A 24,921-nucleotide genomic window follows, 5' to 3' on the forward strand; every position below is an offset into this window, starting at 1 on the left:
ATACTGTACATTGCTGTAGGACAATAATACTGTACATTGCTGTAGGATAATGATACTGTACATTGCTGTAGGACAATAATACTGTACATTGCTGTAGGACAATAATACTGTACATTGCTGTAGGATAATGATACTGTACATTGCTGTAGGATAATAATACTGTACAATGCTGAAGGCAATTCTATGAAAAAGAACCATTCCTTTTAGACTAATGGCACATGAACCTGTCAGAATCACCAACAGAGTGATTTGTACGTGTGTTACTTTGCACAAAAACTGTCTTCATTCCTTTCCATCCTAATGAGCCTGGCTGTTACCCCGACACAAATGCCTAACAAATAAATCTGTCCAACTAGACACTTGGATATCCACAGCTGTCAAGACTTTTGTGTCGGGGTAATTATTTGTCGTGCTAGTTTTCTATCTGTCAAACAAATTGCGTTTTATCTCGTTTCAATCACCATGGCAACAACATAGGAGTTAATGAGTACACATCATAAATAATGTATCAGACTTCTTCTGGTTATTTCAAATACGAAAGTGGGATTTTTGAAGTCTATATACACAGATTACGGACATTTTACATTTCTCATTCCCGCTTTTATTTCTAACAACTCCACTTTCCTCATAGACGACCATATCTAACCAATAAATAACTTCTTGAAACAGATTCAGTCATTATTAAAGGAGATTTCTATTAACATTTTTGATTTTTTTCTCTCCTTTATCCTGATTTCAATTTTGGATCTTTTCTGAGATGAACTTTCAAATTAAGGGCTTTTAGAGGCAAACCCCCTTATTTATGTATTGATAGGAGGATAGGACAACCTTGGAAAATCAGAGCCTGTTGAAGACTGTATTGATACCTTTACAATTTAAATAATAAGGCTTTGGTTTGTAACTGTCACAGTTAATTGGTCGTAACCGACAGAAGTATCGTCTGTAATGAACTATACAACAAATCATTCATCCTGATTAATAGAATCCTCACCGCCTTGGGGTGAGATAGGGGAATCTTTCCCCAGAGGGTTGAGATTCCCCTACCTATCTCACCCTCAAGGGGGTGAATAATTCTTTCTCTCTTACCCTGTTCACCCATATATAATGTTAACATAACAGGCTAAATTCAGGGTTGAGGTGACATTGATGGATTGTTAAGGTGACATTGATGGATTGTTGATCACGTGACAGAATTGTATTGTTGATGTGACATCATACCATTGTTATGAATAGGGGGATTCCCCCACCCCTCCTTCTCCACCTAGGGCGAGATAAAAAAAAATCATCCCCTACCTTGAGGGTGTGACAGACAAATCTCCTACCTGAGGGTTGGAGATTTCATTGTCACACCCTCAAGGTAGGGGATGATTATTTTTCTCCCAGCCTATTATTTCAGTCACAACTCCACCAGCAGTAGTCTGCCAGCAGTAATCAGAGGCTACTGTTAGACCTGCTGTATCCCAGCAGTAAACAGAGGCTACTGTTAGACCTGCTGTATCCCAGCAGTAAACAGTGGCTACTGTTAGACTTGCTGTATCCCAGCAGTAAACAGAGGCTACTGTTAGACCTGCTGTATCCCAGCAGTAAACAGAGCCCTCCACCACTAGAACGGGGATTCAAGATCTACTTGGGTATGTCGCCAGGTAATGGCAGTAAGTAGGTGGTTTTTCCCCGGGAACTCCGGCTTTCCTCCACCACCAAAACCTGGCACGTCCTTAAATGACCATAGCTGTTAATAGGACGTAAATCACAAACAAACCAAAATTACCAAAATCAACTTTTACTATCAGAGTATTAATAATGGACCAAACGAGAAGTCTAACCGAGATGTCGTACAAACACACGAATGCTACATATGCCATCTCCACTGTGTTGAAGGGACAGAAAATTTGTTACAATGCACGTGGCTCAGGAAACTTCATCTAAACATCCTTATTACAAAGTGCAGTCATTTCTGATAATCTCTCCGGAAATTAAAACACCATCAAACAGATGTTCAGAATGATTACGTTTCGGCAGGACTCCACAGTTTAAGGTTGATTTGATTCAGACATGCTACAACATAATGTGAGTTTTAGTTAAAACTAGTACCGATACGGATTGATATTTGGTTTGATGTTGTAAGAGCAGAAGGAGGTCAGCGAACGCAACTAACGAGAGCAGAACCAGAATGAGGCTGATCTCCAAGGCAGTTGATTAGGATTTGAAAAAAAAGTGTTTTGAGTTTCATCAATCCCACAACTAGGTCAGTGTGGTAAAAACCATTTTGTTTATGGACTGTAATTAAACTGCAGCTTTCGTCGAGATGTTCGATACACAATCCAGTAAGAGAAGAATTACAACCCAACATTCTCCACAAAACAAACTACCGATTGCTTTTTTTCAATTGAATGTTAATGACTGAAAGTTTTAAGTACAATGCCATATCCAGATTTACAATTGTTTGATGTTTGCTGGAGTATCCAGAATCCCAGATTTTATGTTCCTCAGTGAACTTTACCTACGATCGTGAAATCTTTGTTAATGAGTGGAAGCCAATGAAAAGTATGTAACCTAATTCTTAGGGGTTGGGCAGCGCAGTGGATAGCTCACTTGTATTTCACCAAGGGTTTGATCCCCAATCGGCCGTGAAAAGGTGTGGAGTCTACTACCCCACCACATGTTTTTTTTGGGGTACTTCATAGCCTCCCAAATTGAGATCCTCTGTAGGAATCCATGCATCCTGGCCAACAACAATCATTTATAAAAACTGGAAAATCTTGTTTCATAATTGTTGTAAAATGAAAAAGTTAATATTTAACTAAAATCCAAGGTGCCATAATTATATTCCTACACAAATATTGAACAATAAAGTCTATAATTTGTAACCTTAATCTGAGGTCCAGTATTCCTACACAAATATTGAACAATAAAGTCTATAATTTGTAACCTTAATCTGAGGTCCGGTATTCCTACACTTATATTGAACAATAAAATCTATAATTTGTAGCCTTAATCTGAGGTCCGGTATTCAAACACTATCATTGAACAATGACGTCTATAATTTCTAGTTTTAATCTGAGGTCCGGTATTCCTACACTTATATTGAACAATGAAGGCTAATATGTAGCCTTTATCTGAGGTCCTGTATTCCAACACTTATATTGAACAATAAAGTCTATAATTTGTAACCTTTGTGACATGCCTCTAGTTGAGTCAGTAACAAGTGACTAGATGGTTCACCACTGTGACAAACATCTAGTTGAGTCAGTAACAAGTGACTAAATGGTTCACCACTGTGACATACATCTAGCTGAGACAGTAACAGGTGACTAGATGGTTCACCACTGTGACATACATCTAGTTGAGTCAGTAACAAGTGACTAGATGGTTCACCACTGTGACATACATCTAGTTGAGTCAGTAACAAGTGACTAGATGGTTCACCACTGTGACATACATCTAGTTGAGTCAGTAACAAGTGACTAGATGGTTCACCACTGTGACATACATCTAGTTGAGTCAGTAACAAGTGACTAGATGGTTCACCACTGTGACATACATCTAGCTGAGTCAGTAACAAGTGACTAGATGGTTCACCACTGTGACATACATCTAGTTGAGTCAGTAACAAGTGACTAGATGGTTCACCACTGTGACATACATCTAGCTGAGTCAGTAACAAGTGACTAGATGGTTCACCACTGTGACATACATCTAGTTGAGTCAGTAACAAGTGACTAGATGGTTCACCACTGTGACATACATCTAGCTGAGTCAGTAACAAGTGACTAGATGGTTCACCACTGTGACATACATCTAGTTGAGTCAGTAACAAGTGACTAGATGGTTCACCACTGTGACATACATCTAGCTGAGTCAGTAACAAGTGACTAGATGGTTCACCACTGTGACATACATCTAGTTGAGTCAGTAACAAGTGACTAGATGGTTCACCACTGTGACATACATCTAGTTGAGTCAGTAACAAGTGACTAGATGGTTCACCACTGTGACATACATCTAGCTGAGTCAGTAACAAGTGACTAGATGGTTCACCACTGTGACATACATCTAGTTGAGTCAGTAACAAGTGACTAGATGGTTCACCACTGTGACATACATCTAGCTGAGTCAGTAACAAGTGACTAGATGGTTCACCACTGTGACATACATCTAGTTGAGTCAGTAACAAGTGACTAGATGGTTCACCACTGTGACATACATCTAGCTGAGTCAGTAACAAGTGACTAGATGGTTCACCACTGTGACATACATCTAGTTGAGTCAGTAACAAGTGACTAGATGGTTCACCACTGTGACATACATCTAGCTGAGTCAGTAACAAGTGACTAGATGGTTCACCACTGTGACATACATCTAGTTGAGTCAGTAACAAGTGACTAGATGGTTCACCACTGTGACATACATCTAGTTGAGTCAGTAACAAGTGACTAGATGGTTCACCACTGTGACATACATCTAGCTGAGTCAGTAACAAGTGACTAGATGGTTCACCACTGTGACATACATCTAGTTGAGTCAGTAACAAGTGACTAGATGGTTCACCACTGTGACATACATCTAGCTGAGTCAGTAACAAGTGACTAGATGGTTCACCACTGTGACATACATCTAGTTGAGTCAGTAACAAGTGACTAGATGGTTCACCACTGTGACATACATCTAGCTGAGTCAGTAACAAGTGACTAGATGGTTCACCACTGTGACATACATCTAGTTGAGTCAGTAACAAGTGACTAGATGGTTCACCACTGTGACATACATCTAGCTGAGTCAGTAACAAGTGACTAGATGGTTCACCACTGTGACATACATCTAGTTGAGTCAGTAACAAGTGACTAGATGGTTCACCACTGTGACATACATCTAGCTGAGTCAGTAACAAGTGACTAGATGGTTCACCACTGTGACATACATCTAGTTGAGTCAGTAACAAGTGACTAGATGGTTCACCACTGTGACATACATCTAGCTGAGTCAGTAACAAGTGACTAGATGGTTCACCACTGTGACATACATCTAGTTGAGTCAGTAACAAGTGACTAGATGGTTCACCACTGTGACATACATCTAGCTGAGTCAGTAACAAGTGACTAGATGGTTCACCACTGTGACATACCTCTAGTTGAGTCAGTAACAAGTGACTAGATGGTTCACCACTGTGACATACATCTAGCTGAGTCAGTAACAAGTGACAAGATGGTTCACCATTGTGACATTCCTCTAGTTAAGTCAGTAACAAGTGACAAGATGGTTCACCACTGTGACATACCTCTAGTTGAGTCAGTAACAAGTGACTCTATGGTTCACCACTGTGACATACATCTAGATGAGTCAGTAACAAGTGACAAGATGGTTCACCCCTGTGACATACCTCTAGCTGAGTCAGTAATAAGTGACAAGATGGTTCACCACTGTGACATACCTCTAGCTGAGTCAGTAATAAGTGACAAGATGGTTCACCACTGTGACATTCCTCTAGTTGAGTCAGTAACAAGTGACTAGATAGTTCACCACTGTGACATTCCTCTAGCTGAGTCAGTAACAAGTGACTAGATGGTTCACCATTGTGACATGCCTCTGGCTTACGATAGCCTTAATGAGAAATGTGCACTTGTTTACACTGAGTGCATACAGTTAAAGGCTAGTCCCTAACCTCAGTCATAGGAATGATCAGATATCCCCAGCCTGACAATAGAGACAGGAAATTCCCAGGTCTACAGCTAATGACATTCTTTATCCATGTCTAATGACACTTTATTCATGGCTGGCACAGCTAGTCCTCCTTACAGCCAATTATCAGGCTGGAACTTCTTTGAAACAAGTTTTTTATGGTGTCCTATTAGTCATGCTGTCACAAAATGAAGCTTGCAATTGTCATGTGCATTATTGGTTTCCAAAACTGCCAATTATCCAAGACCGAGTGTGCTTGGGTTTTTATTCCTGACATCTCTGCAGCTGCTCTTAAATGTTTCCTATCGTCATCATCAGATTCTGTATATAATTATTCAAAACTGCCCCAAAATCCAAAAATTTATTTAGTCTAGACAAATTTGAAACAATTTTATGCCGGGGCAATATTAATCCTCACGATCAGGGAAGAGTTCCAGAGATGATAATCCTGATATTTCACGCAACGGAATTGATGGCAAATATGAAGATGTCATACTCCATTTACAGTGTGAACAAGAAATCATACTGCCCATTCCTCCTGTTCAAGTGAAAACAAAATCTTTATGTGGTCATGAACTTGTTGTCAAAATAACTCATATAATTTGTTATTTGGTAAACTGAAAATAACAAATGGACTCCTATGACAAGGTTCCTCCTGCAGTAGGATGGACTCCTACGACAAGGTTCAACCTGCAGTAGGATGGACTCCTATGACAAGGTTCCTCCTGCAGTAGGATGGACTCCTACGACAAGGTTCCTCCTGCAGTAGGATGGACTCCTACGACAAGGTTCCTCCTGCAGTAGGATGGACTCCTATGACAAGGTTCCTCCTGCAGTAGGATGGACTCCTATGACAAGGTTCCTCCTGCAGTAGGATGGACTCCTATGACAAGGTTCCTCCTGCAGTAGGATGGACTCCTATGACAAGGTTCCTCCTGCAGTAGGATGGACTCCTATGACAAGGTTCCTCCTGCAGTAGGATGGACTCCTATGACAAGGTTCCTCCTGCAGTAGGATGGACTCCTATGACAAGGTTCCTCCTGCAGTAGGATGGACTCCTATGACAAGGTTCCTCCTGCAGTAGGATGGACTCCTATGACAAGGTTCCTCCTGCAGTAGGATGGACTCCTATGACAAGGTTCCTCCTGCAGTAGGATGGACTCCTATGACAAGGTTCCTCCTGCAGTAGGATGGACTCCTATGACAAGGTTCCTCCTGCAGTAGGATGGACTCCTATGACAAGGTTCCTCCTGCAGTAGGATGGACTCCTATGACAAGGTTCCTCCTGCAGTAGGATGGACTCCTATGACAAGGTTCCTCCTGCAGTAGGATGGACTCCTATGACAAGGTTCCTCCTGCAGTAGGATGGACTCCTATGACAAGGTTCCTCCTGCAGTAGGATGGACTCCTATGACAAGGTTCCTCCTGCAGTAGGATGGACTCCTATGACAAGGTTCCTCCTGCAGTAGGATGGACTCCTATGACAAGGTTCCTCCTGCAGTAGGATGGACTCCTATGACAAGGTTCCTCCTGCAGTAGGATGGACTCCTATGACAAGGTTCCTCCTGCAGTAGGATGGACTCCTATGACAAGGTTCCTCCTGCAGTAGGATGGACTCCTATGACAAGGTTCCTCCTGCAGTAGGATGGACTCCTATGACAAGGTTCCTCCTGCAGTAGGATGGACTCCTATGACAAGGTTCCTCCTGCAGTAGGATGGACTCCTATGACAAGGTTCCTCCTGCAGTAGGATGGACTCCTATGACAAGGTTCCTCCTGCAGTAGGATGGACTCCTATGACAAGGTTCCTCCTGCAGTAGGATGGACTCCTATGACAAGGTTCCTCCTGCAGTAGGATGGACTCCTATGACAAGGTTCCTCCTGCAGTAGGATGGACTCCTATGACAAGGTTCCTCCTGCAGTAGGATGGACTCCTATGACAAGGTTCCTCCTGCAGTAGGATGGACTCCTATGACAAGGTTCCTCCTGCAGTAGGATGGACTCCTATGACAAGGTTCCTCCTGCAGTAGGATGGACTCCTATGACAAGGTTCCTCCTGCAGTAGGATGGACTCCTATGACAAGGTTCCTCCTGCAGTAGGATGGACTCCTATGACAAGGTTCCTCCTGCAGTAGGATGGACTCCTATGACAAGGTTCCTCCTGCAGTAGGATGGACTCCTATGACAAGGTTCCTCCTGCAGTAGGATGGACTCCTATGACAAGGTTCCTCCTGCAGTAGGATGGACTCCTATGACAAGGTTCCTCCTGCAGTAGGATGGACTCCTATGACAAGGTTCCTCCTGCAGTAGGATGGACTCCTATGACAAGGTTCCTCCTGCAGTAGGATGGACTCCTATGACAAGGTTCCTCCTGCAGTAGGATGGACTCCTATGACAAGGTTCCTCCTGCAGTAGGATGGACTCCTATGACAAGGTTCCTCCTGCAGTAGGATGGACTCCTATGACAAGGTTCCTCCTGCAGTAGGATGGACTCCTATGACAAGGTTCCTCCTGCAGTAGGATGGACTCCTATGACAAGGTTCCTCCTGCAGTAGGATGGACTCCTATGACAAGGTTCCTCCTGCAGTAGGATGGACTCCTATGACAAGGTTCCTCCTGCAGTAGGATGGACTCCTATGACAAGGTTCCTCCTGCAGTAGGATGGACTCCTATGACAAGGTTCCTCCTGCAGTAGGATGGACTCCTATGACAAGGTTCCTCCTGCAGTAGGATGGACTCCTATGACAAGGTTCCTCCTGCAGTAGGATGGACTCCTATGACAAGGTTCCTCCTGCAGTAGGATGGACTCCTATGACAAGGTTCCTCCTGCAGTAGGATGGACTCCTATGACAAGGTTCCTCCTGCAGTAGGATGGACTCCTATGACAAGGTTCCTCCTGCAGTAGGATGGACTCCTATGACAAGGTTCCTCCTGCAGTAGGATGGACTCCTATGACAAGGTTCCTCCTGCAGTAGGATGGACTCCTATGACAAGGTTCCTCCTGCAGTAGGATGGACTCCTATGACAAGGTTCCTCCTGCAGTAGGATGGACTCCTATGACAAGGTTCCTCCTGCAGTAGGATGGACTCCTATGACAAGGTTCCTCCTGCAGTAGGATGGACTCCTATGACAAGGTTCCTCCTGCAGTAGGATGGACTCCTATGACAAGGTTCCTCCTGCAGTAGGATGGACTCCTATGACAAGGTTCCTCCTGCAGTAGGATGGACTCCTATGACAAGGTTCCTCCTGCAGTAGGATGGACTCCTATGACAAGGTTCCTCCTGCAGTAGGATGGACTCCTATGACAAGGTTCCTCCTGCAGTAGGATGGACTCCTATGACAAGGTTCCTCCTGCAGTAGGATGGACTCCTATGACAAGGTTCCTCCTGCAGTAGGATGGACTCCTATGACAAGGTTCCTCCTGCAGTAGGATGGACTCCTATGACAAGGTTCCTCCTGCAGTAGGATGGACTCCTATGACAAGGTTCCTCCTGCAGTAGGATGGACTCCTATGACAAGGTTCCTCCTGCAGTAGGATGGACTCCTATGACAAGGTTCCTCCTGCAGTAGGATGGACTCCTATGACAAGGTTCCTCCTGCAGTAGGATGGACTCCTATGACAAGGTTCCTCCTGCAGTAGGATGGACTCCTATGACAAGGTTCCTCCTGCAGTAGGATGGACTCCTATGACAAGGTTCCTCCTGCAGTAGGATGGACTCCTATGACAAGGTTCCTCCTGCAGTAGGATGGACTCCTATGACAAGGTTCCTCCTGCAGTAGGATGGACTCCTATGACAAGGTTCCTCCTGCAGTAGGATGGACTCCTATGACAAGGTTCCTCCTGCAGTAGGATGGACTCCTATGACAAGGTTCCTCCTGCAGTAGGATGGACTCCTATGACAAGGTTCCTCCTGCAGTAGGATGGACTCCTATGACAAGGTTCCTCCTGCAGTAGGATGGACTCCTATGACAAGGTTCCTCCTGCAGTAGGATGGACTCCTATGACAAGGTTCCTCCTGCAGTAGGATGGACTCCTATGACAAGGTTCCTCCTGCAGTAGGATGGACTCCTATGACAAGGTTCCTCCTGCAGTAGGATGGACTCCTATGACAAGGTTCCACCTGCAGTAGGATGGACTCCTGTGACAAGGTTCCTCCTGCAGTAGGATGGACTCCAATGACAAGGTTGAAGACATGTTATGGTTCTCGAATCCTCCTCTGGATACACAAACATGCACGAAAATAGACATATCTCAGGTTTTGGTCTATCCCAGTTCAATATTTCTTGGAAGGAGAAAAAAAAAGCAAATACCAAAGGGCACCTCTATATAGTGTGACCGACTCATGCAAGAAGTTTATATAGTGTGACCGACTCATGCGAGAAGTTTATATAGTGTGACCGACTCGTGTGAGAAGTTTTTATAGTGTGACCGACTCGTGTGAGAGTTTATATAGTGTGACCAGCTCGTGTGAGAGTATATATAGTGTGACAGACTCGTGTGAAAAGTTTAAAGATCAAATCTGGGATGTGTTTTTGTGGAAATGCTCCTGACCTTCAGACCTGAAAACCAACCCAAAGCAACTATATGTTCCCTCAGGAAGCAGTTTGAACATTAATAGTCTATGAAAACTGCAGCTGAGCGGAGAACAACTTTCTAGTTAAAAGAAACCTTGACCGTTTACCATCTGACCTGAGAGCAATCCAACACAAGTGCTTCCAGTACGGACCAGTATAAGGAGTGACAGTTAGATGGGCCCACAAGGACTCGACTAATTTTGCAGAAACCTATTTTATATTATAGCTTTTGCCCTTTGAATCTGAGCTTTGGACCTGAATATCAATCCAGAGACAGCATTCGCTGTAAGTTTAAAGAGAACGTGTAAGAAGTTTGAATGAGATCAGCCCTTGGGAACTGAAGTTATTTAAGGGAAGCAGAGGTGGGATGGACAGAGACTGGTGGTAAAGCATCATTCCAATATTCCCTACAACTGTGATCAAGGAAACAAATATGTAAGCAGGATGTATGCTTACATAAATTCACACACATATCAATCTGGACTTTCAACCACGCTAAAGGTGATTTATTCGAACATTTTATTAATTTCCTGTTTATTTTATTTTCTGTTGCCTGTCAGTGATTTTTCTACCTCTCTTTCATCGGTGCCTATGCCTTGTGAGTTTTGGAACCTCGCTCACAAAAAAAACATGATTTTGAAAAAATTCCTTTTGCATTGGTTTTGGGATATACAGTAGAAATTTTCTAGGCACAAAAATCAGTATACCATACTGTAAATTAACAATACTGCACCACGTTTATGTGTATCAACACACCAAACTCTCACCCTTTTCCTACTGTGCGACCATGTATGACCCTATTGTGTGGTCAGATGACCTAGTTCAATAATTGTTATATCAGCGATAACGTTCCATCCAGAACAAGAGAGATAACTCCCTGTTGTTGAGGAGTTGTACAAATCTTTGTTCCACTGTACTGTTTCTCACGTTCACTCAAAAAGACATTTCTACACACAAGTGAACAGTTCACACATAAAAAACAATCATAGGAAGAGGATAGAGTGGGCCTATGTATAGTTGTTATCTGACCATGATAAAAATAGCTCTCATATTAAGGTTGAAGGTCCCAGCACTCTAGTACTGTATCTCCAATGAAAAAGAGTTCCAATTTAATTTGTTACGCATTTTTCTGTCTTCAGTTGCTAGCTCAGTTACTATTTATTGTAAAGACTATATATTAGAGAATTATTTTTTATAATTATTTTTTATTGTCATATCCTTTTCCACAAAAACATTTCCTCTGCAGGAATTTGAACCCTTGACCTTTGATTACCAGGCCTGGAGCTTGTCTACTGCACATCAAATTGAGAAATTAAGTTCTGTTCATATTGTAAAGAACCACTACTAGGAATAATTTCAAATTTGTCTAACTTCCTAAAATGCCCACAATCTATAATTGTGTTTGTGAAAGGAAACAGCAAAACTATCAGGAAAATAGCTTTTCAATTTCTGTATAAAGTAGAAAAGTGGTAGTAACAAAATCAATATTGTTGTTGTGTGACCAGACACGGGTCATAGGATTCCACTTAATAACATGCTTCTTAATGTCACAATTTGCTTAATACCATGTTTCCTCCAAATATTAATTTATTTTATATCATATGACGTGTAATTACCTCCTTTTGATATTCTATTCTATCTTAGTTTCTGGACTTATCGCCAATGAATACTGGACTTTTCACACATAGAAACAAGGCTTCTTTTATATACTGACATATTACTTTTAGTTAGATTTTAATCTGACAAAAGACTGACAGGATTTGCCAAAAATATGAACTACTATCCTTGGGAAATTTTGACGTTGCCAAAATTTGACATTTGTTTGTCAAATTTTGGTGTTTGATGATCCTGTGTGCTAAATTTTGTTGATATTGGATGCCTTTAGAAGTTGATTCATCAGTCCATTGTGTTTTGTAAATGTCTGAACTCCTCTATAGACTTTGTTTACCCAGGTGTTTTACATCAGGTGGTAGTTATCATACGTAAAACTTTCGTTGAAATTGGCCCTGTAGTTTTGGAGAAGTTGTGAGGGCAAGCTTTTTTCAACAAAGGGCAATAACTCCATAAAAAGGTAAGATATACCTGGATGCACAACTTCAGATGATAGTTATCATATCTTGAAACTTTCGTTGAAATCGATCAATAACTTTAGAAGGAGTTGTCCGTACAAACTTTTTCTACAGACAGACAGAGGGAAGGACGGAATGACAGACGAAGGAACAGACAAGCTGATTAACTTCATTGCAGGGGGTAAAGCTATGACATCTTCAGACAAAAACATATCTTTATTGGTGCGTTATGCACGGAGTGTGTTAATCTTGCCAAAAAAAACACGTTTTTTTCGCGTAATATGAAACAACAGAAGTCAGTAATTGGTGGATAAAAAATAAGTAGGAAGATGGGCTCCTGAAATCTGGATAATGCAGCAACATATTTTTGGCATTGTAAAAATTTGTAGTGATGAATTTTGGCTCATTCACACCAAATAAACTAAAATAAAACATCCAAAATATTCCAAAGTATGGAGCAAGAAACAGCAGCTCTAAGCAAGAAAGCTCCGCACCATCGTGAAAGATGAGGCCCAATTAACCCAAATTACTTCGGCCCCTTACGCGTATCCAGTTCAACCCTTTTGCCTGTTTTTAAGAGTACCATTTTCGGGTATAAATCCTGTAGGACCTACAAATGTTTATGAAGGCCTTGCAAAGCTTTGTCAGAGCTGGCCTGAACGCAGCATCCGATTACTAGGTCCGACCTTATTTTATAAATGATCCAACTAGTACAACCACTTGGATCGCTGTAAATTAATGCGGCCCTTGTGTTTTTCAGAGCTGAAAGTGGAGGCAATTATTTGGTTTGAATTTTGAAACCCTCTTGTTTGCGAGTGATGTGGCCTGGAGTTCTATGGTATAGCGATTGTTAACATTCACAGAAAATTTACACGAACCAACCTAACAATAAAGATAAAACTACTTGAGTGTTTTTTATCTTAAGTATCTGTTCCTTCTATAGATCAAGCAAAAACTTTCTAGTGCTCAATAAATACACTCAGCGTACAGCATCGTAAAAACATCTGGTACCGCAATACCATAGAACCGGCGATATCACAGGAAGTGAGTATACAGGGATATATCCATCGTAAACATCCCGTACCGCAATACCATAGAACCGGCGATATCATAGGAAGTGAGTATACAGGGATATATACAGGCCTTTTTTTATGGCCAATTAAGGGCAAGTTGCCCTTTCCTACTCCAGGACTATTTCCCCAATTCCAGCTTTGTTTCTCCTGTTTCAGTTAAATATTCCCCCACTTGTAACTGAAATACAAATGATTGTTTCTGTGTTCATGTTGTCACTGCCAATATTTAACAACAATATATACGGTATACAATATCATAAGAGGCACACAAACACTTTATTCTAATACATATGCGGTGGTTGATTCGAAGCCACCCTCGCCACCGGCGGGTTATACACCTACAGACCTAGAGCATATTCATCCCTGGCCTACTTACTTGTGTTTGAGTTCGGTGCTGTTTGCGAGGTCGGCTGACAACTGTTGTATGAGGGAGAGCAGGACGGGCTGTTGTAGAGGACACGGCGTCTGGTTAAATACTTGTTGGGGGTTCACTGTCTCACAAACAAACATCACCAGGTCCAGGTTCGATGCTGACAGAGCCTGTCACAAAACAACAACCATTCTTCAATCAAATCTTTAATTACGTGCTTCAAATATCATACTTCAGCACAAAGACACGATGAGACTTATAGCTAGAAGAGATCTTATGAGCGATGATTAATTAAGGATTGAACTGTTTTTGTATGGTATTTATGATCGATTTGAATGACACAGCTTTGCAAGCAAACAACATAATGCGCGATCATAAATACCATACAAAAACAGTTCAATACTTATATTTACGTTTTCTCTGGTTCTTATGTTCTTTTTTAACATGCAATTTATATTTAAACTTTAAAATTCCCGCCTTATCGACAGTCCACACAAATTCGTTCAATAGTTGGAACAGTGTGTTGTCGTGTGCTGATTGGCAAACAAAGTAGTATAACAAACACTTCAATTGTATTCCGCAATTCAGTATCAATACAATTGCGTATGATAGGTCTATAGGGTGATTTAAGTTTATCAATAGAACTCTAAGCTGAGAGTTAGTTTTGAAATTGTTTCGATTTTTCCCCGGAACAAATTTCGCGCATTGATAAATACAGTGAACACCAGAAATCCGACCTTGCCCTCCAGGAGGGAGTTATTTTTGGAAGTTGATTCAAACTTTTCTCTTCGCTCATTTTGTGAAGAATCCAGACGTGAATTTATTTGTTGATGGTATGGGAATCTGACTACAGTCGGTAGATTCTATAACAGCCCCGTTATTTGACATGTCGTCAGAAACTCAAGAAAACGGTGGCTGCGAGTCGCGTGAAACTGATAGCGTTTGACGTGAGTGATCTTGCGACGGAGCACAGGTTCGTTACAAATGTCTGAAATGTTTATGTGTGCTGTGACTCATATCAGTAGGTCTGTAACATATGTGTCAGTAAGTCTATAGAATATGTGTATTTCATACATTTGTAACGAACCCCTGTTGATCAATGCAGTGAAACATACAATATTTCTGATAAATTGAACGAGCGTTAAAATTGTTTCCATTGCCGGCATTGGTGATTTCAACCGATGTGCATTTTGTACGATATTGCAGACCTTGGTCTTGTTTTCGTTGTAATAAAAGTGTTTTTTATTTTCTTTATTATTTTGCACATAAATTTAGACATTGTCAAATCTCACAATGCCCAGCGATATTTCAGCAGCCGTCATGTTTATTTATAGGCCTATTGGATATTGTAGTTCCGGTCAGTGTTGTATATACTAATACGCTAAGAATTGTGTCTCGTGATGCATGGTAATTAAAGTCCTATCAACGACACAGCTTTCAAAGAGGCTATATAGTGACAATGCCATGCAAATGTAAATAGTGATTGATATTCAGTAGAGTTAAGTTATTTAGACAATATCTAAAGAAATATAGCTAACCAATTATTTATTTCAGTAGAACAAAACTACTCAATTTCTTGTGATGTTTATTTTCATATAAAATAAAGTTAATTAAGCAGAAATGTTGACTTCAATTTTAACTCAACAGTTATAATAAAACGCCCCCATGAATACTGTACAACAGCCTGTTCCTTTATGAATTGGGAAAATATAGCATTATTTTTATTGAAATTGGGAAAATATTCCTAATGTTTTGGTCATTTTGGGAAAATAAAGCAATTTTTATCTAGGGAAAACAGCCTGCAAGTATTCGGCTGTAAAACTGAGAAAAAAACATCACTGTAATTACTGTATGGTATCTAACCCCAGTTAACATCCCCTCAACTCATTCACCCCTGAAATTTCATAATAAACTATTCCAACCTTTGAATTGGAAGAGTTCAAATGTGTCGTCAGGGGTGAATGGGTTACTAACCATTTTTGTTATTATAAGACAGGGTGTTTGTAGAAACCCTTACCTCCTGGAAAGCAGCATTAAGTTGACCTTGACGTAGTAACTGTAGGATTTGGGTCTGGGCCTGATGGGGGTCAGGGGTCACCTGTATTGGGGTCACGGCCCCTGACCTCATGGCTGAAAGCACACTGTCGCTGATACTAGCACCTTGTTCTCGGACTGCTATACTGACCTCCTCCTTCACGGCCTGTCGCACGAACTGCACAACTTGATCCTGCAGACTGTGTACAGAAACAATTATATTTAAAAAAACACCATTACATAACAAAGAAATTCAGGTTTACCCTACAAAGGTCTGATCCACATTCAATATGTTATTGAATGTAAGATCCTTCAGTTATATTTTCATTCCCACAGCACTTGTCCTTTATGAAGCTATCAACATACTGTACATTCATCAAATGTTAAACTATAAATACAACGGGATTTGACTTCCAAGGATTGCCACATTGTCATAACACACATTCACTGGTTCCTGGAACATGTTCAATATGGCTTTATTCATGGCCTGAATAGATATGCAAAATATACAAGTCATTTGGATTGATATATCTCGCCTGTGCCCCGCTTTGACCATCAATGCACATGTCAAGTTTGATTGGTCTAGCACTTATATAGTTTCCGAGAAACTAACTTAAATGCAAAAACTTAATGTTGATGGAGATGCTGACAAAGTCAATGGACCATGAAAGGTAGGCCGCATCCAGCATTTTGCATAGGTTGAGATGTACCTAAGATGCATCTATGGTCCATGTTTGGTTAGTCTAGCACTTATACTGTTGACACCACCGCCAGAAAAGCAACACATCAGTCTCGCCACCGCTTCTTCGTGGCGGTGAGACAAAAACCAGAACATTTTGAAACAATCTTGAAAGCGAGTTAGTAATAGTGAACAGTGTTAGGTACTGCTAGTTTCTTTCATACACAAAGTAGTTGAAGTTTACCTCCAGAAGAAATTGAAGAGCTATAAAAGTTCTGACAAGTCTTCCAGTCATATGCTACACATATTCGTTTGGGTCTTATCACTTCGGTGTAACTCAGCTCCTGCCCCCATTCACAGGCAAGGGAAGTTGTAGCACGTATACGTAGGGGTTGTTCCACAGCCCAGCTGCTTCCTGGCACCCCATTAACCCGTTAACTCAACACGAACTAGAATCAACCTTTAGCACAGCTCTGTTCTGCCATGTGCTCTACCAAAATTTCAACATACGCCACAGGCACTTTCACACAGTTCATACAGCCCTATCGTATATAGACTTTCCATGTTCTTTGCATTATATGGACACTACTAATAATGCATGCAAATTGTCAGCCGGGCCAACACCACATTCGTCGAGACTTCAAAATTCCAGGTTAGTTTATGTGCAGTGTTTGTGTGGTTAGGTTATGTGCAGTGTGTGTGAGGACCCTTATGTTAGGTTATGTGCAGTGTGTGTGAGGACCCTAATGTTAGGTTATGTGCAGTGTGTGTGAGGACCCTTATGTTAGGTTATGTGCAGTGTGTGTGAGGACCCTTATGTTAGGTTATATGCAGTGTCTGAGGACCCTTAGGTTAGGTTATGTGCAGTGTGTGTGAGGACCCTTATGTTAGGTTATGTGCAGTGTCTGTGAGGACCCTTATGTTAGGTTATGTGCAGTATCTGTGAGGACCCTTATAATGTTAGGTTATGTGCAGTGTGTGTGAGGACCCTTATGTTAGGTTATGTGCAGTGTCTGTGAGGACCATTATGTTAGGTTATGAGCAGTGTCTGTGAGGACCCTTATGTTGACAAACATTGTTGTATGAATAAATGCTAATGAATCTTAAACTCCTTTGTTTTTTGTTGTTTCATAAATACCAGGTCACCTTTTGCCCGGTGAATCATTTCCCCTTCCCCAGTATAATATCTGTATATTCATTCACATAGGAAGTACTATGTTATGTGTGGTAAAATCTTAACTTTAATATACTCCTTCATCACATCGGACGAAACTGTGTCAGACCTTTCCATGTGATGTTACCAGGCTCTGACCAGCGTCAGACCTTTCCATGTGATGTTACCAGGCTCTGACCGTCGTCAGACCTTTCCATGTGACGTTACCAGGCTCTGACCATCGTCAGACCTTAATTAGCTAGCTGGTACGACGACGTAACAAACGTGGCCGAGGTCGCTGTACACCATACCTTGTCATTGAGCTCTCCATATCCGTGTGTATTTGACTCTGTATTGCTGACATCACAGTACTCTGCATAGACTCGGCAGACGTCCGGAATGAGTCTGTCAGCTGTTTTAACTGTCCCACAACCGGATCTCGAGCCTCCAGGTGTTTTTGTTTGACTTGGTCTAAGTGTGTGTCCAGGTGTTTGATATCTGTCAACAGGTCAACAACAGCCCTATATATATATACACTGCCAATTTATCTTGACTAGAACGGATTACATGTATTTTGCAAGATCTTAATTTACACGAAAATTTGCATTAAGCATCACTTGTGAATTTATGTATCCTGCAAACGATAACTATTTTGTTCATAACGTAAGGTATTTAATATATATTTAATATGTATCAAATTGATGACCTTAGGTACGTTAAGGTCACTTTATAAAATAAAGTGTATTTAAATTAATTTGAGGTTCTTTTATACCACTTTATCACAACCTAGGTCGTCTCAAAGCGGTTCACAAATTATTATCCGTGGTTATATGGCCTTTGCAACCAGCCAATATCTATCTCAACTCCCTGAGGAGCATACAGCCGGTGCTGCCATTTCGGCGCTCACAGGTATCATTCTAAAATTTTCAGCACTGCCCAACCAGGTACTAATTTACAGCTGAGTAGACTGGAACAGGTGGAGTAAAGTATCTTGTTCAATGATACAACACAGTGCCGTGACGTGACTCGAACTCGCAACCGTTCGGTCACGAGCCCGGCGTCCTACCACTAGACTACCGTGCCTCCATAATTAAAGCAATCCAGTACCTCTGTTTAGTATCTTACAACATTTACTAGGTCAAACACCCTACAAAACTTTGTAGTGAAACAAAAAACAAAACTTTAACATACAGTGATGAACATTGAAACCTTATATACACTGTCTGGGTTAGTTTCATTCCAATATCAAATCAAAGTGACTAAATTGCATGGGGAGATCCAAATATCTCAAACTTAACAATTATGTCTCCTATATTGTAGACCGGGAAATATTCGCCTTTTTGCCCTCCACAATAAGGACAACATTTTCTCCCACCCTTCACAGGTGTGTCTCCCGTTTTATCTGGAAAAGATTAGCTTGTCATTCCCTAGGGGGAGATAGCCTTGTGCCGATTAGCACGGGTTCAATTGTGACGTCATCGAAAGTGAATGACGATATTCATACCCTACCAAACATGGCAGACTACTGTCGGTGGATTTGTGACTGAAATTATTGGATGGGAAAAAAAAAAAATCATCCTCTACCTTGAGGGTGTGACGGAGAAATCTCTAACCTTCAGGGTGATTTTGTTGGTTGTCTAACCCCCGACAGAGCCTCAGGTTAGACAACCAAAAAAGATCACCCCTCGGGTAGGAGATTTCTCTGTCACACCCTCGGGTAGGAGATTTCTCTGTCACACCCTCAAGGTAGGCTACGGAAGATTCTATTAATCACGACAGCGTATATAAGTATACAGTTAATTACCCTAAATATTATTGACACGTGAAGGGGCGAATTCTACACAGGGCAAATAGAGACTTTATCTGACTCAGCAATATTATAGCTCACTGCAATATAAATTAAAAGCTTAGTACATGTACCAACACCAGTATTAGGTAAATCTTGGCATAAAAAACAAATACGTTTTCAGTCTCTTTAGGTTGGAAGCAATGAATAATGGAATCAGGCATTCCTTTTTACATGACATATACAAAGAAACTTACATTCTCTCGATCCTTTTGTAAATGTTTCGTTGATTTGCTGAAACATGTTCTGCGTGGAACGTTCAAAGTTGGGTACTACAATGTTCTGGAAGGCCTCCCTGTAAGCCACCTGTATGGGGGTCTGTAGGGCATTGCCTGCCGCCATTCCTATAGCATCTACAGTTTGCTGAAACACAATCACAGATCATGGTTAGGTTTGGTTTTATTTTGTTTAACGTCCTATTAACAGCTAAGGTCATTTAAGGACGTGGCCTCCATGTGTGTTGTGTAAGCGTGCATGTGTGTATGTGTGAACCTATAGCCTTCCTCACCTGGCCGAACGCTCAACGTTAAAGCCAAACGTGAGGCATTGCCAAGCAAGGCAAAGTTTGATCATTGTACCATTGAGTTGTTTCTGATATACAATTACAGACCTTCTGGATTGATATACAACACAGTTAATAGTTAGCGACGACATAATGTCAGTGAAATCTGTAAGTTTTTTTCGGGTGAGTTTCAAAATATTGATGAGTCCCATTACTAAGAGATATAGAGGGTCTTTAAAAAGTATCACAGGAAGAGCTTCAGTCAAGGACTCAAATATCTGCCCAAAACATTACTGAATGCTATCAAAAATGAACAAGGGATACATCCCACAATCACAGGTAAAACTTTTGCAACAGTAAGATAAAACCTTTAACCCTTTCACCACTGTAGACCATAATGGACTCATCCAGATAAATGCATGGTAGAGTCTACTAAAGTTAAATAGGGTTGAAAGAATTAAGATCTACGAATAACTACATGTGTTTAGCAACTCCAACAATGAACATAGCTAGACTGAGACACTTACTCTAGACTGAGACACTTACTCTAGACTGAGACACTTACTCTAGACTGAGACACTTACTCTAGACTGAGACATTTACTATAGACTGAGACACTTACCATAGACTGAGACACTTACCCTAGACTGAGACACTTACTCTAGACTGAGACACTTACTCTAGACTGAGACACTTACTCTAGACTGAGACACTTACTCTAGACTGAGACACTTACTCTAGACTGAGACACTTACTCTAGACTGAGACACTTACTCTAGACTGAGACACTTACTCTAGACTGAGACACTTACTCTAGACTGAGACACTTACTCTAGACTGAGACACTTACTCTAGACTGAGACACTTACTCTAGACTGAGACACTTACTCTAGACTGAGACACTTACTCTAGACTGAGACACTTACTCTAGACTGAGACACTTACTCTAGACTGAGACACTTACTCTAGACTGAGACACTTACTCTAGACTGAGACACTTACTCTAGACTGAGACACTTACTCTAGACTGAGACACTTACTCTAGACTGAGACACTTACTCTAGACTGAGACACTTACTCTAGACTGAGACACTTACTCTAGACTGAGACACTTACTCTAGACTGAGACACTTACTCTAGACTGAGACACTTACTCTAGACTGAGACACTTACTCTAGACTGAGACACTTACTCTAGACTGAGACACTTACTCTAGACTGAGACACTTACTCTAGACTGAGACACTTACTCTAGACTGAGACACTTACTCTAGACTGAGACACTTACTCTAGACTGAGACACTTACTCTAGACTGAGACACTTACTCTAGACTGAGACACTTACTCTAGACTGAGACACTTACTCTAGACTGAGACACTTACTCTAGACTGAGACACTTACTCTAGACTGAGACACTTACTCTAGACTGAGACACTTACTCTAGACTGAGACACTTACTCTAGACTGAGACACTTACTCTAGACTGAGACACTTACTCTAGACTGAGACACTTACTCTAGACTGAGACACTTACTCTAGACTGAGACACTTACTCTAGACTGAGACACTTACTCTAGACTGAGACACTTACTCTAGACTGAGACACTTACTCTAGACTGAGACACTTACTCTAGACTGAGACACTTACTCTAGACTGAGACACTTACTCTAGACTGAGACACTTACTCTAGACTGAGACACTTACTCTAGACTGAGACACTTACTCTAGACTGAGACACTTACTCTAGACTGAGACACTTACTCTAGACTGAGACACTTACTCTAGACTGAGACACTTACTCTAGACTGAGACACTTACTCTAGACTGAGACACTTACTCTAGACTGAGACACTTACTCTAGACTGAGACACTTACTCTAGACTGAGACACTTACTCTAGACTGAGACACTTACTCTAGACTGAGACACTTACTCTAGACTGAGACACTTACTCTAGACTGAGACACTTACTCTAGACTGAGACACTTACTCTAGACTGAGACACTTACTCTAGACTGAGACACTTACTCTAGACTGAGACACTTACTCTAGACTGAGACACTTACTCTAGACTGAGACACTTACTCTAGACTGAGACACTTACTCTAGACTGAGACACTTACTCTAGACTGAGACACTTACTCTAGACTGAGACACTTACTCTAGACTGAGACACTTACTCTAGACTGAGACACTTACTCTAGACTGAGACACTTACTCTAGACTGAGACACTTACTCTAGACTGAGACACTTACTCTAGACTGAGACACTTACTCTAGACTGAGACACTTACTCTAGACTGAGACACTTACTCTAGACTGAGACACTTACTCTAGACTGAGACACTTACTCTAGACTGAGACACTTACTCTAGACTGAGACACTTACTCTAGACTGAGACACTTACTCTAGACTGAGACACTTACTCTAGACTGAGACACTTACTCTAGACTGAGACACTTACTCTAGACTGAGACACTTACTCTAGACTGAGACACTTACTCTAGACTGAGACACTTACTCTAGACTGAGACACTTACTCTAGACTGAGACACTTACTCTAGACTGAGACACTTACTCTAGACTGAGACACTTACTCTAGACTGAGACACTTACTCTAGACTGAGACACTTACTCTAGACTGAGACACTTACTCTAGACTGAGACACTTACTCTAGACTGAGACACTTACTCTAGACTGAGACACTTACTCTAGACTGAGACACTTACTCTAGACTGAGACACTTACTCTAGACTGAGACACTTACTCTAGACTGAGACACTTACTCTAGACTGAGACACTTACTCTAGACTGAGACACTTACTCTAGACTGAGACACTTACTCTAGACTGAGACACTTACTCTAGACTGAGACACTTACTCTAGACTGAGACACTTACTCTAGACTGAGACACTTACTCTAGACTGAGACACTTACTCTAGACTGAGACACTTACTCTAGACTGAGACACTTACTCTAGACTGAGACACTTACTCTAGACTGAGACACTTACTCTAGACTGAGACACTTACTCTAGACTGAGACACTTACTCTAGACTGAGACACTTACTCTAGACTGAGACACTTACTCTAGACTGAGACACTTACTCTAGACTGAGACACTTACTCTAGACTGAGACACTTACTCTAGACCGCACCATCTTGCTGATGTTGTCCTTTAGAAGGGAGTCTGTGGCGGTGAGCTTCTGAGCCAGGTCCTGGTGAAGCTGTTCCTTGATTGGTTCTAAAATTTTTGCTACATCTAAAAGTACATGAAAGCAGTGTAATGTTATCTATCACCTTTACTTGGCATTTTGGAAATTTTCAACTACTTGGAAAAATTTGACTGTGTATTCAATTATGTCAAACAACTTCAACTTCTCATTTTTCCTGTCCCCCCCCCCCTTTTTTAATTGATTGAGTGTAATTTATTGAGCACAAAATAAACATATTTAATATGTATATCTATATTTCAAAGTTGTTTTATTTCCAATGAATCATTCCTACACAAATATGGAATTACATCAAAGTATATTTCCTGAAATAAATTAAAAGTAAAATGTATTTTAGACTAGAAAATGTCTGCAAGACATGAATGCCCCTGCCACCATGTACACAGACTGAGGACAATGTACCAGTTGATCATTTTCTATATACAATAACAGTGACCTTGACCTTGGAACCCTAAAACACACAGGTATTCTCATACTTAAACATGTGTATACAGTTTGATCAAAATCCATCAAGAAATAAAGAACTTTGTTTACTGATGACAATGAACTGGTCTATGGTTTTCTAAAAATAGCAATGGTGACTTTGGTCTTGACCTTGGAATCCTAAAACACAAACTCATCTGATGTATTTGCATACCTTTGACATTTATAAAAAATTTGATGAAAATCTGTCAAAGAATGAACTTGCTAGAGTGTTAGCATTGAATCATGACATGCATGACAGGGCGGGACAAGACGGGACGTACAGACAAGGGTAACACTATCCCCCCCCACCCCATTTTATGGCGGGGGCATAACAATCAATGCCAATAAAAGACTTCGTCTTACTTGGTACAAGTGTGTTTCTCATCTCCATCTTGACCTGTTTCTCTAGGTTGAGTTGGACAGCTTGGTTGACCGTCTGTGTAATGGCCTGCTGTAACTTGTCTTGCCGATGCTGGTCACGACGTTCTGTTTGCTGTAACAGATCCTGTATCCGCTGGTCTGATACATGGTTAAGTATTTATATGAAACAATCGCAGCGCTTCTTATAACCAGGAAATCTGTATTATAGATGTCTATATCTTTATCATCCCTCATTTAAAATGATCGTTAAACTGGAATTCTATTCATCTATATTACTGAAAGCCTTTCAACTATCTAAGTGATTTTACTAAAAGGGTTCGTGCTCAGTGAACTACTAACAAGATTATCTAACTTCGTATAACTTGTACTCCAATCCGTCTTGCTGTAGATATACCCCCAACCCATCCCATCATCCTGAGCACACTAAATTTTCCAAAACTAGTACTTCTGTACTTCTTTGTGAGGAAAATCCTTTGCGTTTTCCTCGAACAAAGCTATGATTAAAATTTGAAAATTTGAAGAAAACATCATTATATGGTATTACCCAGTGAATCTGACATAGTAGAGCTGGGTTCTCAGGCCATGCAATACAAGATCCTGTACTTCACACTGTGATAATACGAGATGTTGTATTACCCCAGTAGTCAGAACTCCTGTACTTCACACCGTGATAATACAAGATGTTGTATTACCCCAGTAGTCAGAACTCATCTGTTGTTATCCATTGATTAAATTGGTGCATTGAAACAAGAATATGGGTCCCTAACATTTAAGAACCATTTTCTGCTATAGTAACATGATGTCATTATTCTGCCTTCAATTATACTCCTTCACTGCACAAATGGGTTACTTCACGCTGGCTG

General features: G+C 41.0%; 1 protein-coding gene across 1 annotated transcript in view; it reads right to left on the reverse strand.

Annotated features, from left to right (window-relative positions):
- LOC110454743 (enhancer of mRNA-decapping protein 4-like) overlaps positions 1–24,921 on the reverse strand; it is a 64,194-nt gene that overhangs the window by 8,360 nt on the left and 30,913 nt on the right. The window contains exons 22-27 of the mRNA XM_021504424.1: positions 24,041–24,196; positions 23,126–23,241; positions 19,672–19,837; positions 17,940–18,126; positions 15,780–15,996; positions 13,769–13,932 (exon numbers count right to left, since the gene is read on the reverse strand). Coding sequence (XP_021360099.1) covers positions 13,769–13,932; positions 15,780–15,996; positions 17,940–18,126; positions 19,672–19,837; positions 23,126–23,241; positions 24,041–24,196 — 1,006 coding nt within the window. The remainder of the gene's footprint in view (positions 1–13,768; positions 13,933–15,779; positions 15,997–17,939; positions 18,127–19,671; positions 19,838–23,125; positions 23,242–24,040; positions 24,197–24,921) is intronic.

This window comes from Mizuhopecten yessoensis, unplaced genomic scaffold (assembly GCF_002113885.1).
Source record: "Mizuhopecten yessoensis strain PY_sf001 unplaced genomic scaffold, ASM211388v2 scaffold8051, whole genome shotgun sequence".
Lineage (NCBI taxonomy): Eukaryota > Metazoa > Mollusca > Bivalvia > Pectinida > Pectinidae > Mizuhopecten > Mizuhopecten yessoensis.